This window comes from Carcharhinus amblyrhynchos, chromosome 14 (genome assembly GCF_965287045.1).
Source record: "Carcharhinus amblyrhynchos chromosome 14, sCarAmb.v2.hapA, whole genome shotgun sequence".
NCBI classification, from domain to species: Eukaryota; Metazoa; Chordata; class Chondrichthyes; order Carcharhiniformes; family Carcharhinidae; genus Carcharhinus; species Carcharhinus amblyrhynchos.
Genome location: NC_137337.1, coordinates 10,362,577 through 10,376,314, shown reverse-complemented (window position 1 = coordinate 10,376,314; position 13,738 = coordinate 10,362,577). Strand labels below are relative to the sequence as shown.

Here is a 13,738-nt window from a genome sequence, read left to right as displayed (position 1 = left end):
GTCTCTGAGGGGGAAATGGGGCGGCAGTGTTGCTGCGGTGTGGGTAAGCAGAGATCCTTAATCCTATCCAACTGTCCCCTTCCCCAAATCTCCCCCCCCCACCCCCCAGCTCCGCTTCAGATTGATGAGGTGGCTTTTGCAATGCAACCCATTGATCTTGCTGTTCTTTTGGTTGCTGCTGGAGCTGAGGAGGAGCAAGAAGATGAACAAAGAACAAAGAACAACACGGCACGGGAAACAGGCCCTTCGGCCCAACAAGCCCGCGCCGCCATTTTAACATTATGAGTGCCCTCCTCTACCTATGACCTTTGTCTATGCCTATTGGGGAAGATTGAGGGAAGACTAATTTAGGGACAATTTGTTACACCAGTCAGCCTAAGAGCACATTTTTGGGGTATGGGAGGAAACCGGAGCACGCGGAGAAAACCCACGCAATCACAGGGAGAATGTGCAAACTCCCGCAGACACTGGCCCAAATCCATGTTTCTGCACAGCAAACAGTGATAGTCACTGAGCTGTCATGTTGCCCGTCAGATGGTCCAGTTTAAGCGTACACTAACGACGTGAAGCACTAGGCAACTCTCGAAGCAACATCCAAGAGCAGCCCTCACACAACCCACCGCGTGTATGCCCCTTGTTGGACAACAAGGCGGACCGAATCACCTCTGAAGTAAAAGAAAAGGCATCAATAAACATGCAAAACTTAGACAGACATTTATGGAATCCCCAGAAGCTCAGAAGTAAGACAAGTGAGCCATGAAATATGTTGGAAGGTCCGTAGGAATCAATTGATTCCCAGGGACGGCCCAAGGCTCTTGATCTTTATTAAGAACAGTCTCCTGTATCCCTCCATCTCTAGTCTTCTCATGTGCCTATCTAAGTAAGCCTTAAACAACTTTAGTGTGCCTGCCTCCACCATCCTACTTGGCTGTGCATTCCAGGCCCCCACCACCCTCTGTGTGAAAAACCTCCCTCTAACATCCGAATTATACCTCGCCCCCCTCACCCTAAGCCCGTGGCCCCTCGTAATTTTTGTATCCAACTGCGGGCATAGGAGGCCCAGGCCTTACCACTCGCAGGAGGGGAGGGAGATGGCCGCTGGTGGCAGGACATGGCCACCATTCACTCCAAGGCGGAAGCAGGAGACAGAGGGAGCGGAGACCTCAGCAGTTTCACATGCGAGTGTCCGTCGAGCAACCGTCTGATAGCACGAGCCCTGCAGGGTTTCTGGGGTGTCCCTCAGAGGGCAAGGGTTGTGATATTCTTGGGGGGGAGAAGGGAGGTGCGTGGGGTCAGGGGTTGAAAGCTTGCTAGGTGCTTGGGGTAGGGAGATCTAGAGGTCATTTAGGGGGAAGATGCCATATGAGGTTAAACGCCCACCCTTGCTGCCTGGATTAGGTCATTCAGGCTTTTGTGACACTGCTTCCCAGTTTTCTTGTCCAGTGCCCTGGCACTTACACATGCTGCCATAGGCCTCCCAGGCTGTGTTTCCATTTCTTCTCCTGGGACAATGTCCTACTGGGGGGGAAGAGGGTGTCCCGCCTTGCCTCCACTGCCTTGAGCAACTTGATGTGGAGATGCCAGCGTTGGACTGGAGTAAGCAACCTGGCCAGATCTGAAAAATGGGAGGCTGTCTTCTTGGAGGCCATTTCTTCTTGCACTGCCTGCCTGCCTGTCCATCCTTGAGGTTTTTATGGGGTTCTCTCTTGCCCAAACTGCAGGCAGTTTGGGCAAGTAATGCGTCCCTTAGAGCATTCCAGCAAATTTAATGAAGCTTGTCTTGTTCCCATGGAGGGGAAGCCAAGTCAGCACTTGCAGGTATGCTGATGGGGCTGGGGGTAGGCGGAGGCGGGGTGGGGTAGTGGATTTGTGCCTCTGTGATGAGCAGGAGCATCGGAGAAAAAGGATCACGTCAGTCAGCCATTGGGGCGGGAGAGGGAGGAGTGGGGATGATTAGATGATCATTCACCTGACGAAGGGGCTAACCCGAAAGCTAGTGAATTTACTATCAAATAAATCGGTTGTACTGAAACCTGGTGTTGTCAGACTTCTTACTGTGTTTACCCCAGTCCAACGCCGGCATATCCACATCATGATGATTAGGGGGCCATGTCCAAAGGGATCTGGGGGTTGGGGGGTGTAATGGGGTCAGTAATGTTGGGAGGGGCTCCTATGTCCGTGGTGGGGAGTGGCTGGCTGTATCAGGCCTGGGAGGGTTCTGTCAGGAGAGCTGCTTTATTTTTCACTTCTTCTGTGTTTGCACAGTTTGTGGCTCCAATCTGAGCTGCTGGGGGTCTGGTGAGCTAAACCCTGCCCACTGCCTCTAGCTGCTCGAAATGGTCTGGCTCACTCTTTCAAAGACTGAGTGCACAAGATCCAGCGTGAAAACTTGCCCGAAAACTCAGGATCTCTCCCGTTTTCACGCTAACTGGACACTTCAAAAAATCTCTCGTAAAATTCCACCCCTTGTTCTTTGTTCCTTTAACTTAACTGTCTTCCTGAGATTCAGGGTGGGACTTCCTTCACAACCCACTATATATTTTGGTGGAGGCCCGCCATTGGCTAGCGGTAGATCTTCTGGTCCCACCATTGTCAATGGAGTTTCCTGTTGAATGCATCTCTCATGCTGAGAAACTATGGTGGGGGTGCACTGTTGGCAGAACTGGAAGATCCCATTGGTGTGAACAGCAGAAAGTTCCAGCCACACTTTTTGTTCCACATTCCTGGCTTCTGGACTTTTGTTTTTTTGGGAAAACTGCTTTTTCCCTGTTCCCTGTTCAGAGACTCATAGAATCCCTACGGTGCAGAAGGAGGCCATTCAGCCCATTTGAGTCTGCACTGACCCCACATATTTACCCTACTAATTCCATGACACTAGGGTCAATTTAACATGGACAATCAACCTAACCTGCACTTCTTTGGACTGTGGGAGGAAACCGGAGCACCTGGAGGAAACCCACACAGATACGGAGAGAATGTGCAAACTCTACACAGATAGTGATCCAACACCAGAATTGAACGCGGGTCCCTGGCGCTGTGAGGCAGCAGTGCTAACCACTGTGCCACAATGTGTTCTGTCCGAGTCTGGCTAAAAACTAAACTCTTTCTAACATAGGGTGGTCTTTGGTTTCTAAGCAACAACCTAGTTTACCTTTGAACCCTATTGGCTTTCCTGTCGTAAAGTCTCATTACCATACAGACAACTGAACCAAACTGAAGTCATTAACCCATTCAAATACAGAACCACAGCATTAAACTTACATAAAACTATGCCTTATTTTGAATACCCACAAATACAAATATAGATTATTTAAAACTACCTGTTTCCTGACACAACATTTGAGTATTTGAGATAAATAGGGTATATAAATTTAAGGGGTGCTAGTTTGGCCAAACGTCTTGATTTACTGCAGTAGGAAATGTAAGGTATAATTTACACCTAGTATTTTGGGTGTTCAGTTCGTAATTTTGGATGAATCTCCAAGTCTATAAATTTCCTATTTCATTCTATCCATCAGGCCATATGTGACTCAAGCAAGTTACGTTTTTGTATGCCTTTACTAATTCCCAATTTTTAATCAGTTTTGAAAAATTTTATTTTCAGACGATGTAAGGGGCAAATTGCATTAATTCACATTTGAAGAAGTGTTGGTAGGAATTCTCAGACCTCGCCCGCAGCTGTGATTCTCCGGTCCCGCCGCAGTGACTGAATGGAGATTTGGCTGAGCGCCAAATTCTCCGTTCTCACTGGTCGCGGTAGCAAGTTGTGCAAGACTAGAGAATTTCAGCTATTGTGTTGCATTTAATGCATGGTTTCATTTTACAACAGCAATTTCCTTCAAGAAAATGTGAAATACGTTAGGAATGATTTCATTATTCAGGTGACAATCGACTTTTTTTACAGGGTAGATTATCAACTTGCTCCATTAGCACTCAATTGGCATTGTGAGTCGCCAGCCTATTACAGAATCCAATTAACTTTTATTGACAACATTAAAATATGGCAATTTAGATCATGGCCAGTTGGATCACAATGCCAATTTTCTCTCCCTAAAAAGTAATTGAGACTAATCTTAAAAAAGTGAGATGAAAGGATTTTTACTAAGTAGGGGTATTAATGGTTATGGAGCCAAGACTGATAAATGGAGTTAAGATGGAATTCAGCTATGATCTAATTAAATAGCATAAGGGGCCGATTGACCTATCTATTCCTCATTCTACATGTTTAACGTAGCCAGTAAGAATATCAAGTGAGGAAATTGATCTTTTTGGATGGATTGTGTAAATATAGCAATGAATGTAAATGTGGATAAACCAATACAACTCTTCCATGGGAAGAGGCGAAAGGAATAGGTGGGATTGTGATTTAGAGACGTTCAGTCATAATTCCAGAGCTAGTTTCGCACCAATGGCTCCTCTGTCAAGCACACACACCAAATGTCTGAACCCTGTGGTTCCTCTCGTACTGAGCAGGATTACTATTGCAACAACAATTTTTAAATTGTAGGGCAAGTTTTGGGAGTTCTTGCATGTTGACAGCAACATAGGAATAGTGGATGGATGAGGATGGAAGATACATGCTGCCAGGTGAAGGCAGTGCTCGGCTGTTGATGACAGCACGAGGACAAAGCCTAATTACAGATGATAGCATGAAAGTGGAGTCAAAAAGTGCTCAGTATAACTTGTTATCCTATGGCGGGAACTTTCTGGCCATCCTTGCCGGCAGGATCTTCCAGTTCTACCAATGGCAATAGGTGTGCAAACAATGGGGAATCCCATTGACAGCAGCGGGATAAGATCCCGCCACCAGCCAATGCTGGGTGACCTCCACTGTCGCAAAACATTCTGTGCGGGGTGCAGTTATTTTTAAGTAGATCTTGATGCAGACTCTAACAGTTTTAAAGTTTGTTTAGTATTTGTTACCACTTTGTTTTTTCAGCTAGGAGAAATTAGTAGTTAAATGGCCAATGATTGGTAAGATCTATTTTATCACATGCTGGATGATTTAGTTCTATTAATGCTGAATTAATCAATCAGTTTATTTGTGAAGAAAATATTTTGCATTTGTTTTATTTTAGAAAAAACGCAAGTTTACCACATATGTTATTGCTGCTGGGCTTATTTATGGAATGGAAGAAGGTGTATTTCACTACTTTTTCAAGGTAAAGAATATGTTTTCACCCATCTTGTGATGGTCTTAATGATACAGAAATAGTAACTTGACCCCATAGCATCAGTTATTTTATATTCTGTAATATACGGAAGGAGTTCCAGGATTTTGACCCAGTGAAAATGAAGGAATGGCGATACAGTACCAAGTCAGAATGGTGTGTGTCTTGAAGGGAACTTGGTGGGTGGTGTTCCCATCCATTTGTTCTCTGATCCACCTCGGTGATAGAGGATTTGGGTTTGGAAGATGCTGTCAAAGGAACTTTAGTGAGTTGCTGAAGTGCATCTTGAAGGTGGGTCTGAATTCACAAGTAGGCTGACCAGATGGCAGATTTCCAACACTGGTTTCGTGGGCACAATTAGATGAGCTTTTAATTCCAGATTTATTAATTGAATATAAATTCCATCAGCTGCCATGATGGGATTTGAACCTGTGTCCCCAGAGCACTGGTCTGGACCTCTGGATTATAAATCTAGAAGTCTCACAATACCAGGTTAAAGTCCAACAGGTTTATTTGGTAGAAAAAGCCATTGCTTTCAGAGTGCTGCTCCTTCGTCAGGTAAGTGGGAGTTCTGTTCACAAATAGGACATGTAAAGACACAAACACAATTTACAAAATAATGGTTGGAATGCAAGTCTTATAGGTAATCAAGTCTTTAAGGTACAGACAACATGAGTGGAGAGAGGCTTAAGCACAGGTTAAAGAGATGTGTATTGTCTCCAGACAGGACAGTTAGTGAGATCCTGCAAGTCCAGGCAAGTTGTGGGGGTTACAGATAGTGTGACATGAACCCAAGATTGCGGTTGAGACCGTCCTCATGTGTGCGGAACTTGGCTATCAGTCTCTGCTCAGCGACTCTGCGCTGTCTTATGTCGTGAAAGCTGCATTGGAGAATGCTTACCCGAAGATCAGAGGCCGAATCCCATGACCGCTGAAGTGTTCCCCAACAGGAAGATAACACTCTTGCCTGTGATTATCAAGCGATGTTCATTCCTCCGTTGTCGTAGAGTCTACATGGTCTCCCCAAGGATGCTTTGGGAAATCCTTTCCTGCAGCGTATCAGGTAGACAACGTTGGCCGAGTTTCAGGAGTATGTACTGTGTACCTGGTGGATGGTGTTCTCACGTGAGATGATGATATCCGTGTTGATGATCGACACGTCTTGCAGAGGTTGCTGTGGCAGGGTCGTGTGGTGTCGTGATCACTATTCTCCTAAAGGCTGGGTAGTTTGCTGTGGACGATGGTCTGTTTGAGGTTATGCGGTTGTTTGAAGGCAAGAAGTGGGGGTGTGGGGGTGGCCTTGGCATGACGTTTGAATTCATCAATGACACATTAAAGGCTCCGGAGAAGATGTCGTAGCTTCTCCGCTCCAGGGAAATGCTGGACAACAAAGGGTACTCTGTCCGCTGTGTTTGTCTTCTGAGGAGGTCGGTGCGGTTTTTCACTGTGGCGCTTTGGAATTGTTGATCGATGGGTCGAACACCATATCCTGTTCTTATGAGGGCATCTTTCAGCATCTGGAGTTGTCTGTTGTGATCCTCCTTATTTCATGCAGATCCTGGGTATACGAAGGGCTTGTCATGACTACCCAACCTTCAGAAGAACAGTGACCATGACATCACACAACCCTGCCACAGCAACCTCTGCAAGACGTGCCTGATCATTGACACAGATGCCATCATCTCATGTGAGAACACATCCACAGGTACATGTTACGTACTCTTGCAACTTGGCCAATGTTGTCTACCTGATACGCTGCACAAAAGAATGTCTCGAGGCCTGGTACATTGGGGCGACCATGCAGACGCTACGACAACGGATGAATGAACACCGCTCTACAATCACCAGGCAAGACTGTTCTCTTCCTGTTGGGGAACACGGGACTTGGCCTCTGATCTTCAGGTAAGCGTTCTCCAAGGCAGTCTTCACGACACACGATAGCATAGAGTCACTGAGTAGAGACTGATAGCCAAGTTCTGCACGCATGAGGACGGCCTCAACAGGGATCTTGAGTTCCTGTCATACTATCTGTAACCCCCACGACTTGCCTGGGCTTGCAAAATCTTACTAACTGTCCTGTCTGGAGACAATACACATCTCTTTAACTTGTGCTTGAGCCTTTCTCCACTTACATTATCTTGAATGTAAGACTTGATTACCTGTAAAGACTCGCATTCCGATCATAAGTTATTTTGTAAATTGAGTTTATGGCTTTATATGCCCTGTTTGTGAACAGAACGCCCACTTATCTGAGGAAGGAGCAGCACTCTGAAAGCTAGTGGCTTTTGCTACCAAATAAATCTGTTGGATTTTAACCTGGTGTCATGAGACTTCTTACTATGTTTATCCCAGTCCAACACCGGCATCTCCACATTATAAATCTAGTGACATAGCCACTACACCACCTTCTACCCTTAGTTAGGTAGTTGGTTGGCTGTTTTACTTCAGATACTTTTTTGAAAAGAAGCAGATTTCTGCAGATATCTGAGGAAAGGTAATCTGATGTTGAAACCCTCATTCATACCTTAGATATGTCAAGACTAGACTAATCCAATGCACTTCTATCTGATCTCTATTCTACCCTCCATAATCTTGAGGTCATACAAAACTCGACTGCCCATGTTTTGCTCAACTTGGTCCTATCCTTGTCATAAGAACATAAGGACATAAGAAATTGGAGCAGGAGTAGGCCATCTAGCCCTTCGAGCCTGCCCCGCCATTCAATAAGATCATGGCTGATCTGTCGTGGCTCAGTTCCACATTCCCGCCCTCTCCCCATAACCCTTAATCCCCTTGCTTATCAAAAACCCATCAACCTGCGTCTTAAAAATATTTAGCGAGGCAGCCTCCACCACTTCAACGGGCAGAGAATTCCAGAGATTCACCACCCTTTGAGTGAAGAAGTTCCTCCTCAACTCCGTTCTAAACCGCCTCCCCTTTATCTTGAGGCTGTGCCCCCTAGTCCTACTGTCCTTTCTGAGCGGGAAGAGTCTCTCCACCTCTATCCTATCCATCCCATTCACCATCTTATATGTCTCAATGAGATCTCCCCTCATTCTTCTAAACTAACGAGTACAAGCCTAATTTATTCAGCCTCTCCTCATAGCTCAACCCCCTCAACTCCGGCATCAGCCTAGTAAACCTCCTCTGCACTCCCTCCAAGGCCAAAATATCCTTGCGTAAGTGCGGCGACCAAAACTGCACATAGTACTCCAGTTGCGGCCTCACCAATGCCCTATATAGTTGCAGCAAGACCTCCCTACTTTTATATTCAATCCCCCTCGCTATGAAGGCCAGCATCCCATTAGCCTTCCTGACCACCTGCTGCACCTGCAGGCTGGGTTTTTGCGACTCATGCACAAGGACCCCGAGGTCCCTCTGCACCGTCGCCTGCTGCAGTTTTTCGCCACGTAAGTAATAGTCCTTCCTACCATTATTCCTACCAAAGTGGACCACCTCGCACTTGCCAACATTAAATTCCATTTGCCAGTTCCTGGTCCATTCACCCAGCCTATCTAGATCCTTCTGCAGACTCTCCACACCCTCCGCGCAATTTGCCGTTCCACCAATCTTGGTGTCATCAGCAAATTTCGACACCATACACTCGGTTCCCTCCTCCAGATCATCTATGTAAATGGTAAATAGCTGAGGCCCCAGCACCGACCCCTGGGGCACTCCACTAGTCACCAACCGCCAATCCGAATAGCACCCATTAGACAACCAATCCTCTATCCACGCTAACACCCTACCCCCAACTCCATGTCCCCTGACCTTCTGCAATAACTTCTTGTGAGGTACCTTGTCAAATGCCTTCTGAAAATCAAGAAAGACCACATCCACCGGCTCTCCTCTATCCACCGCCCTGGACACATCCTCATAGAACTCCAATAAATTTGTCAGACACGACTTCCCCTTAACGAAACCGTGCTGTGTCTGCTCTATCAAGCAATTCCCCTCAAGATGCCTCGCCATTTCCTCCTTGATGACGGATTCTAACAATTTACCTACAACAGACGTTAAACTAACCAGCCTATAATTCCCTGCCTTTTGCCTGCCACCCTTCTTAAACAACGGCGTAACATTAGCCGTTTTCCCATCTTCCGGCACTTCCCCGGAATCCAGCGACGTTTGGAAAGTAACCACCAAGGCATCCACTATCACCTCCGCCATTTCTTTCAGAACCCTCGGATGCATTCCATCCGGTCCTGGGGACTTGTCCACAATCAGTCCCTCCAGTCTGTCGAGCACCGCCTCTCTAGTAACAATAATGTCATTGAGATCCTCCAGTCCTACCACCTTTCCATCGCTAACACCCGGCAAATTATTCACATCCTCCTCCGTGAAGACAGAAACAAAAAAGTTATTCAAGACCTCAGCCATTTCCCCATCCCCTACCACTAAGTCCCCCCTCTCATCCTCTAAGGGTCCAACATTCACCCTAGCCAGCCTCTTCCTTTTTATATATTTATAAAAACTCTTGCTATCCTTTTTTATATTAAGCGCTAGCCCAGCTTCGTAGTTTCTCCTACCCTTCTTTATCAACTTCTTTGTCAATCTTTGTTGACATTTAAACCTCTCCCAATCCTCTTCTCGCCCACTACTCTTAGCTACTCTAAACGCCTCCGCTTTTAATTTAACACTTTCCTTCACCTCCTTCGTTATCCACGGCTGATTACCTCTCCTCCTACGGTCCTTTTTAACCATCGGAATAAATTTCTGCTGAGCACCAAGAAAGATCTCCTTAAAGATCCTCCATTGCTCCTCAGCAGACCTACCTTCCAACGCGCTCCCCCAGTCAACATTCGCCAATTCTCCTCTCATCCTACCGTACTCCCCTCTGTTCAAACAAAGGACGCGTGTCTGGGAACCCACTTTCTCCTCCTCCATCTGCACCAGAAACTCCACCATACAATGATCACCCTCCCCAAGAGGATCCTTCACCACAAGGTCTCTAATTCTACCCCCCTCATTACATAACACCAGATCCAAGATAGCTCGCTCCCTCGTCGGCTCCAACGCATCCCAATGCTCGCCGAATTATACTGGCACTTGGTCAAGCAATGCCTTGGTTTTAATATTCCGATCCATATTTCCTAAGCCTCCATGGTTTTGCCACTTCTTATCTCTATAGCCTCCTCTATCCCCACAACATCTGATATTAGAATGCTCATCTAATTTTGACCTCACGAACATTGAGGGCCATGGACAGAGTGGATAAGAAGCAGCTGTTCCCCTTAGTTGAAGGGTCAATCACGAGGACACATAGGTTCAAGTTGAGGAGCAGGAGGTTTAGGGGGGATGTGAAGAAAAACCATCCAGAGGATGGTGATGGTCTGGAATGTGCTGTCTGGGAGGGTGGTAGAGGCAGGTTGCCTCATGTCCTTTAAAAAATGTCTGGATGAGCACTTGGCACATCAGGGCTATAGGCCAAGTGCTCGCAGATGGGGTTAGGTGGGAGTTCAGGTGTTTCTAATGTGTCGGTGCAGATTCGATGGGCCAAAGGGCCACTTCTGCACGATATACGGGCGGCAAGGTGGCACAGTGGGTAACACTGCTGCTTCACAGCACCAGGGATCCATGTTCGATTCCCAGCTTGGGTCACTGTCTGTGTGGAGTTTGCACATTCTCCTCATGTCTGCATGGGTTTCCTCCGGGTGCTTTGGTTTCCTCTCACAGCCTGAAAGACATGCTGGTTAGGTGCATTGACCTGAACAGATGCCGGAGTTGGCAACTAGGGGAATTTCACAGTAACTTCATTGCAATGTTGATGTAAACCTTATTTGTGACTAATAAATAATAAATGATTCTATGATCCCTGATTTTAATTGCTCCGCTATTGCTGGCCAGGTCCTGAGCTCTGAATTCACACCTAAAAGTCTCTGCCCTTCTTCCTCTTTTTCTTTACTGAAGACGCTCTTTAAAAATGATCTTTTAGACGAAGCTTTTGGCCATTTGTCCAAGAGAACCTTATGTGACTCAGTATTTGATGTTATGTATGATGCTCTTGTGATGCATCTTGAGGTGTTTTAGTACGTGAAAGATGCTGTCTAAAGAAAAATATTGTTATAATTAAGATGCATCCAATTTTATTGTGACAGGACAGCATCATCTGATGATTATGTCATTTCACATCTTTGTTCCACTAGATGTGTCAAAAATGGATGTGATCTTGGTCTGTTACTGATGACCTTCTGTGCGATTGTGTTGTTTGATGAGGTGGTACAATTCTCATGGGGTTTGGCATATTTCAAACATTATGCCAGTAACGGGAATTCTGACCTCACATGAATACTTCTTTCTATATTCAGGAGTCCTGGCTCGGGCTGAATCCAGCTGTATCATGCTTTGGAGAGGGTAAAAATATTCTTCCAACCATTCACGTCAAAGACTTAGCTTCGTAAGTATAGAACAAAAAGGAAGAATTTCACTATCAAGTCAAGGATATCAGCAGCACTTTTTTTCTCAATTTAACTTCAGAAGTAAAATTTAGCCAATTGTCCTGAGATCGGAATTCTGATACTACAGCAATTCTGTTGTTACCATCAGAATTGGACAATCTTGCTTGCAGACCTACCTTTTATGTTTGTATTTCCAATTTCCAGCATCCAGAGTATTTTGTTTTTACTATTATAGCATTGTAAGCCTGTCGGCTCTTTACCTGTCTTTTAAGTTAATTGGGTGTCTGAGGGAACTGGTCCTTTGCCATCCTCAGCCTGCGGTGAAAGCCATACTTTGTATAGCCAATTTCTTCAAATTTGTAATTTTCTTCAACAATTTAAAGATGTGATTTAGCAGTAGAGATAGATTCCTCGTGGCTGTAATTGATTTATTGCAAGGCTTGCTGTACTCACCCTTATTATTCCATCACATAGTAACCCCAAACACTGAAGTGGAAGGAGGAATATCTTTCTCTTCAGCAGGATGTTTTGTCCTCTTGTTGGACCACAATATCATGAGTATTGGTTAACTTCCTGCATTTTGTCTAAGTGTTGCTTGAAAAGAAAAAGACTTACATTTACGTAGCTTCTCTCATGAACAGCATTGGGCGTCTCAAAGTGATTTATAGCCATTAAAGTACTTTAGAAGTGTTGTCACTGTGTAATGTAGCAGCCAATGTGCACACACTAAGTTCCCACAAACAGCAATGGGGCAATAATAAACTGATAACCTGTTTTGTGAGGTTGATTGAGGGATAAATATTGATCGGGACACCGGCAATAACTCCTCTAATTTTCTTTGAAATAGCTCCCTGGGATTTTTATGTTCACCCGAGAGGGTAAAAAGGGCCTCAGTTTAATGTCTCATGAAAGATGCCAAGTCAAAACATGCAGCATTCCTTCAGTGCAAGAGGATCAGGCTTGATTTTACATAAGAACATAAGAAAAAGGAGCAGGAGTAGGCCATCTAGCCCTTCGAGCCTGCCCCGCCATTCAATAAGATCATGGCTGATCTGTCGTGGTTCAGTTCCACATTCCCGCCCTCTCCCCATAACCCTTAATCCCCTCTCTTATCAAAAACCCATCAACCCACTTCTTAAAAATATTTAGCGAGGTAGCCTCCACCACTTCAACGGGCAGAGAATTCCAGAGATTCACCACCCTTTGAGTGAAGAAATTCTTCCTCAACTCCGTTCTAAACCGCCCCCCCTTTATCTTGAGGCTGTGCCCCCTAGTCCTACTGTCCTTTCTGAGCGGGAAGAGTCTCTCCACCTCTATCCTATCCATCCCATTCATCATCTTATACGTCTCAATGAGATCTCCCCTCATTCTTCTAAACTCTAACGAGTACAAGCCTAGTTTATTCAGCCTCTCCTCATAGCTCAACCCCCTCAACTCCGGCATCAGCCTAGTAAACCTCCTCTGCACTCCCTCCAAGGCCAAAATATCCTTGCGTAAGTACGGCACCCAAAACTGCACACAGTACTCCAGCTGCGGCCTCACCAATGCCCTATACAGCCGCAGCAAGACCTCCCTACTTTTATATTCAATCCCCCTCGCTATGAAGGCCAGCATCACATTCGCCTTCCTGACCACCTGCTGCACCTGCAAGCTGGGTTTTTGCGACTCATGCATTTTGTTGCAGGTTCAAGTGGGACTTGAACCTGCAACCTTCTGATGGAGAACCAACTTAGCCACGGACAGTGCACAATTCAGTTATTCAGTGTGAACCCTGACAGTGAGTCTTGGCAGGACATTGAACCATAGCAACTTCACACCCATACCAGATTTTGCTCTTATCAAAGTCTGAAAATGGGAATTAACTTAGATTTTGTGTGCATTATAAAACAGCAGTATCCAATTGACCACCTACTCACTTGATATTTAGTTCTCGTTACTTCAGCAAAACAGAATTTCAAACAGGGCTCTTGCTGAGTTAAGTGTGATATCAACAATGGCTCCCCTAACTTTTCCCAAAACTCAGTTGAATTTGTGTAGCTAATCACAAGGTACTGAACCCAAGATCATCTTCAGTTGAATGACTCAGTTGTTTAATAAAATTGCTGAGCCTTACAGAGAACCTCTTATCTTTTGTTCAAAGGACTTCATTATGCTTGGGAAAAATACAGT

The 13,738-nt window shown here is 45.5% G+C and overlaps 1 protein-coding gene across 1 annotated transcript in view; it reads left to right on the top strand.

Annotated features, from left to right (window-relative positions):
* The window catches only part of ak7b (adenylate kinase 7b), a 51,527-nt gene that overhangs the window by 16,919 nt on the left and 20,870 nt on the right, over window positions 1-13,738 (top strand). Inside the window, exons 6-7 of the mRNA XM_080202272.1 lie at window positions 5,079-5,162; window positions 11,480-11,568. Of these exons, the coding sequence (XP_080058398.1) occupies window positions 5,079-5,162; window positions 11,480-11,568 (173 nt within the window). The remainder of the gene's footprint in view (window positions 1-5,078; window positions 5,163-11,479; window positions 11,569-13,738) is intronic.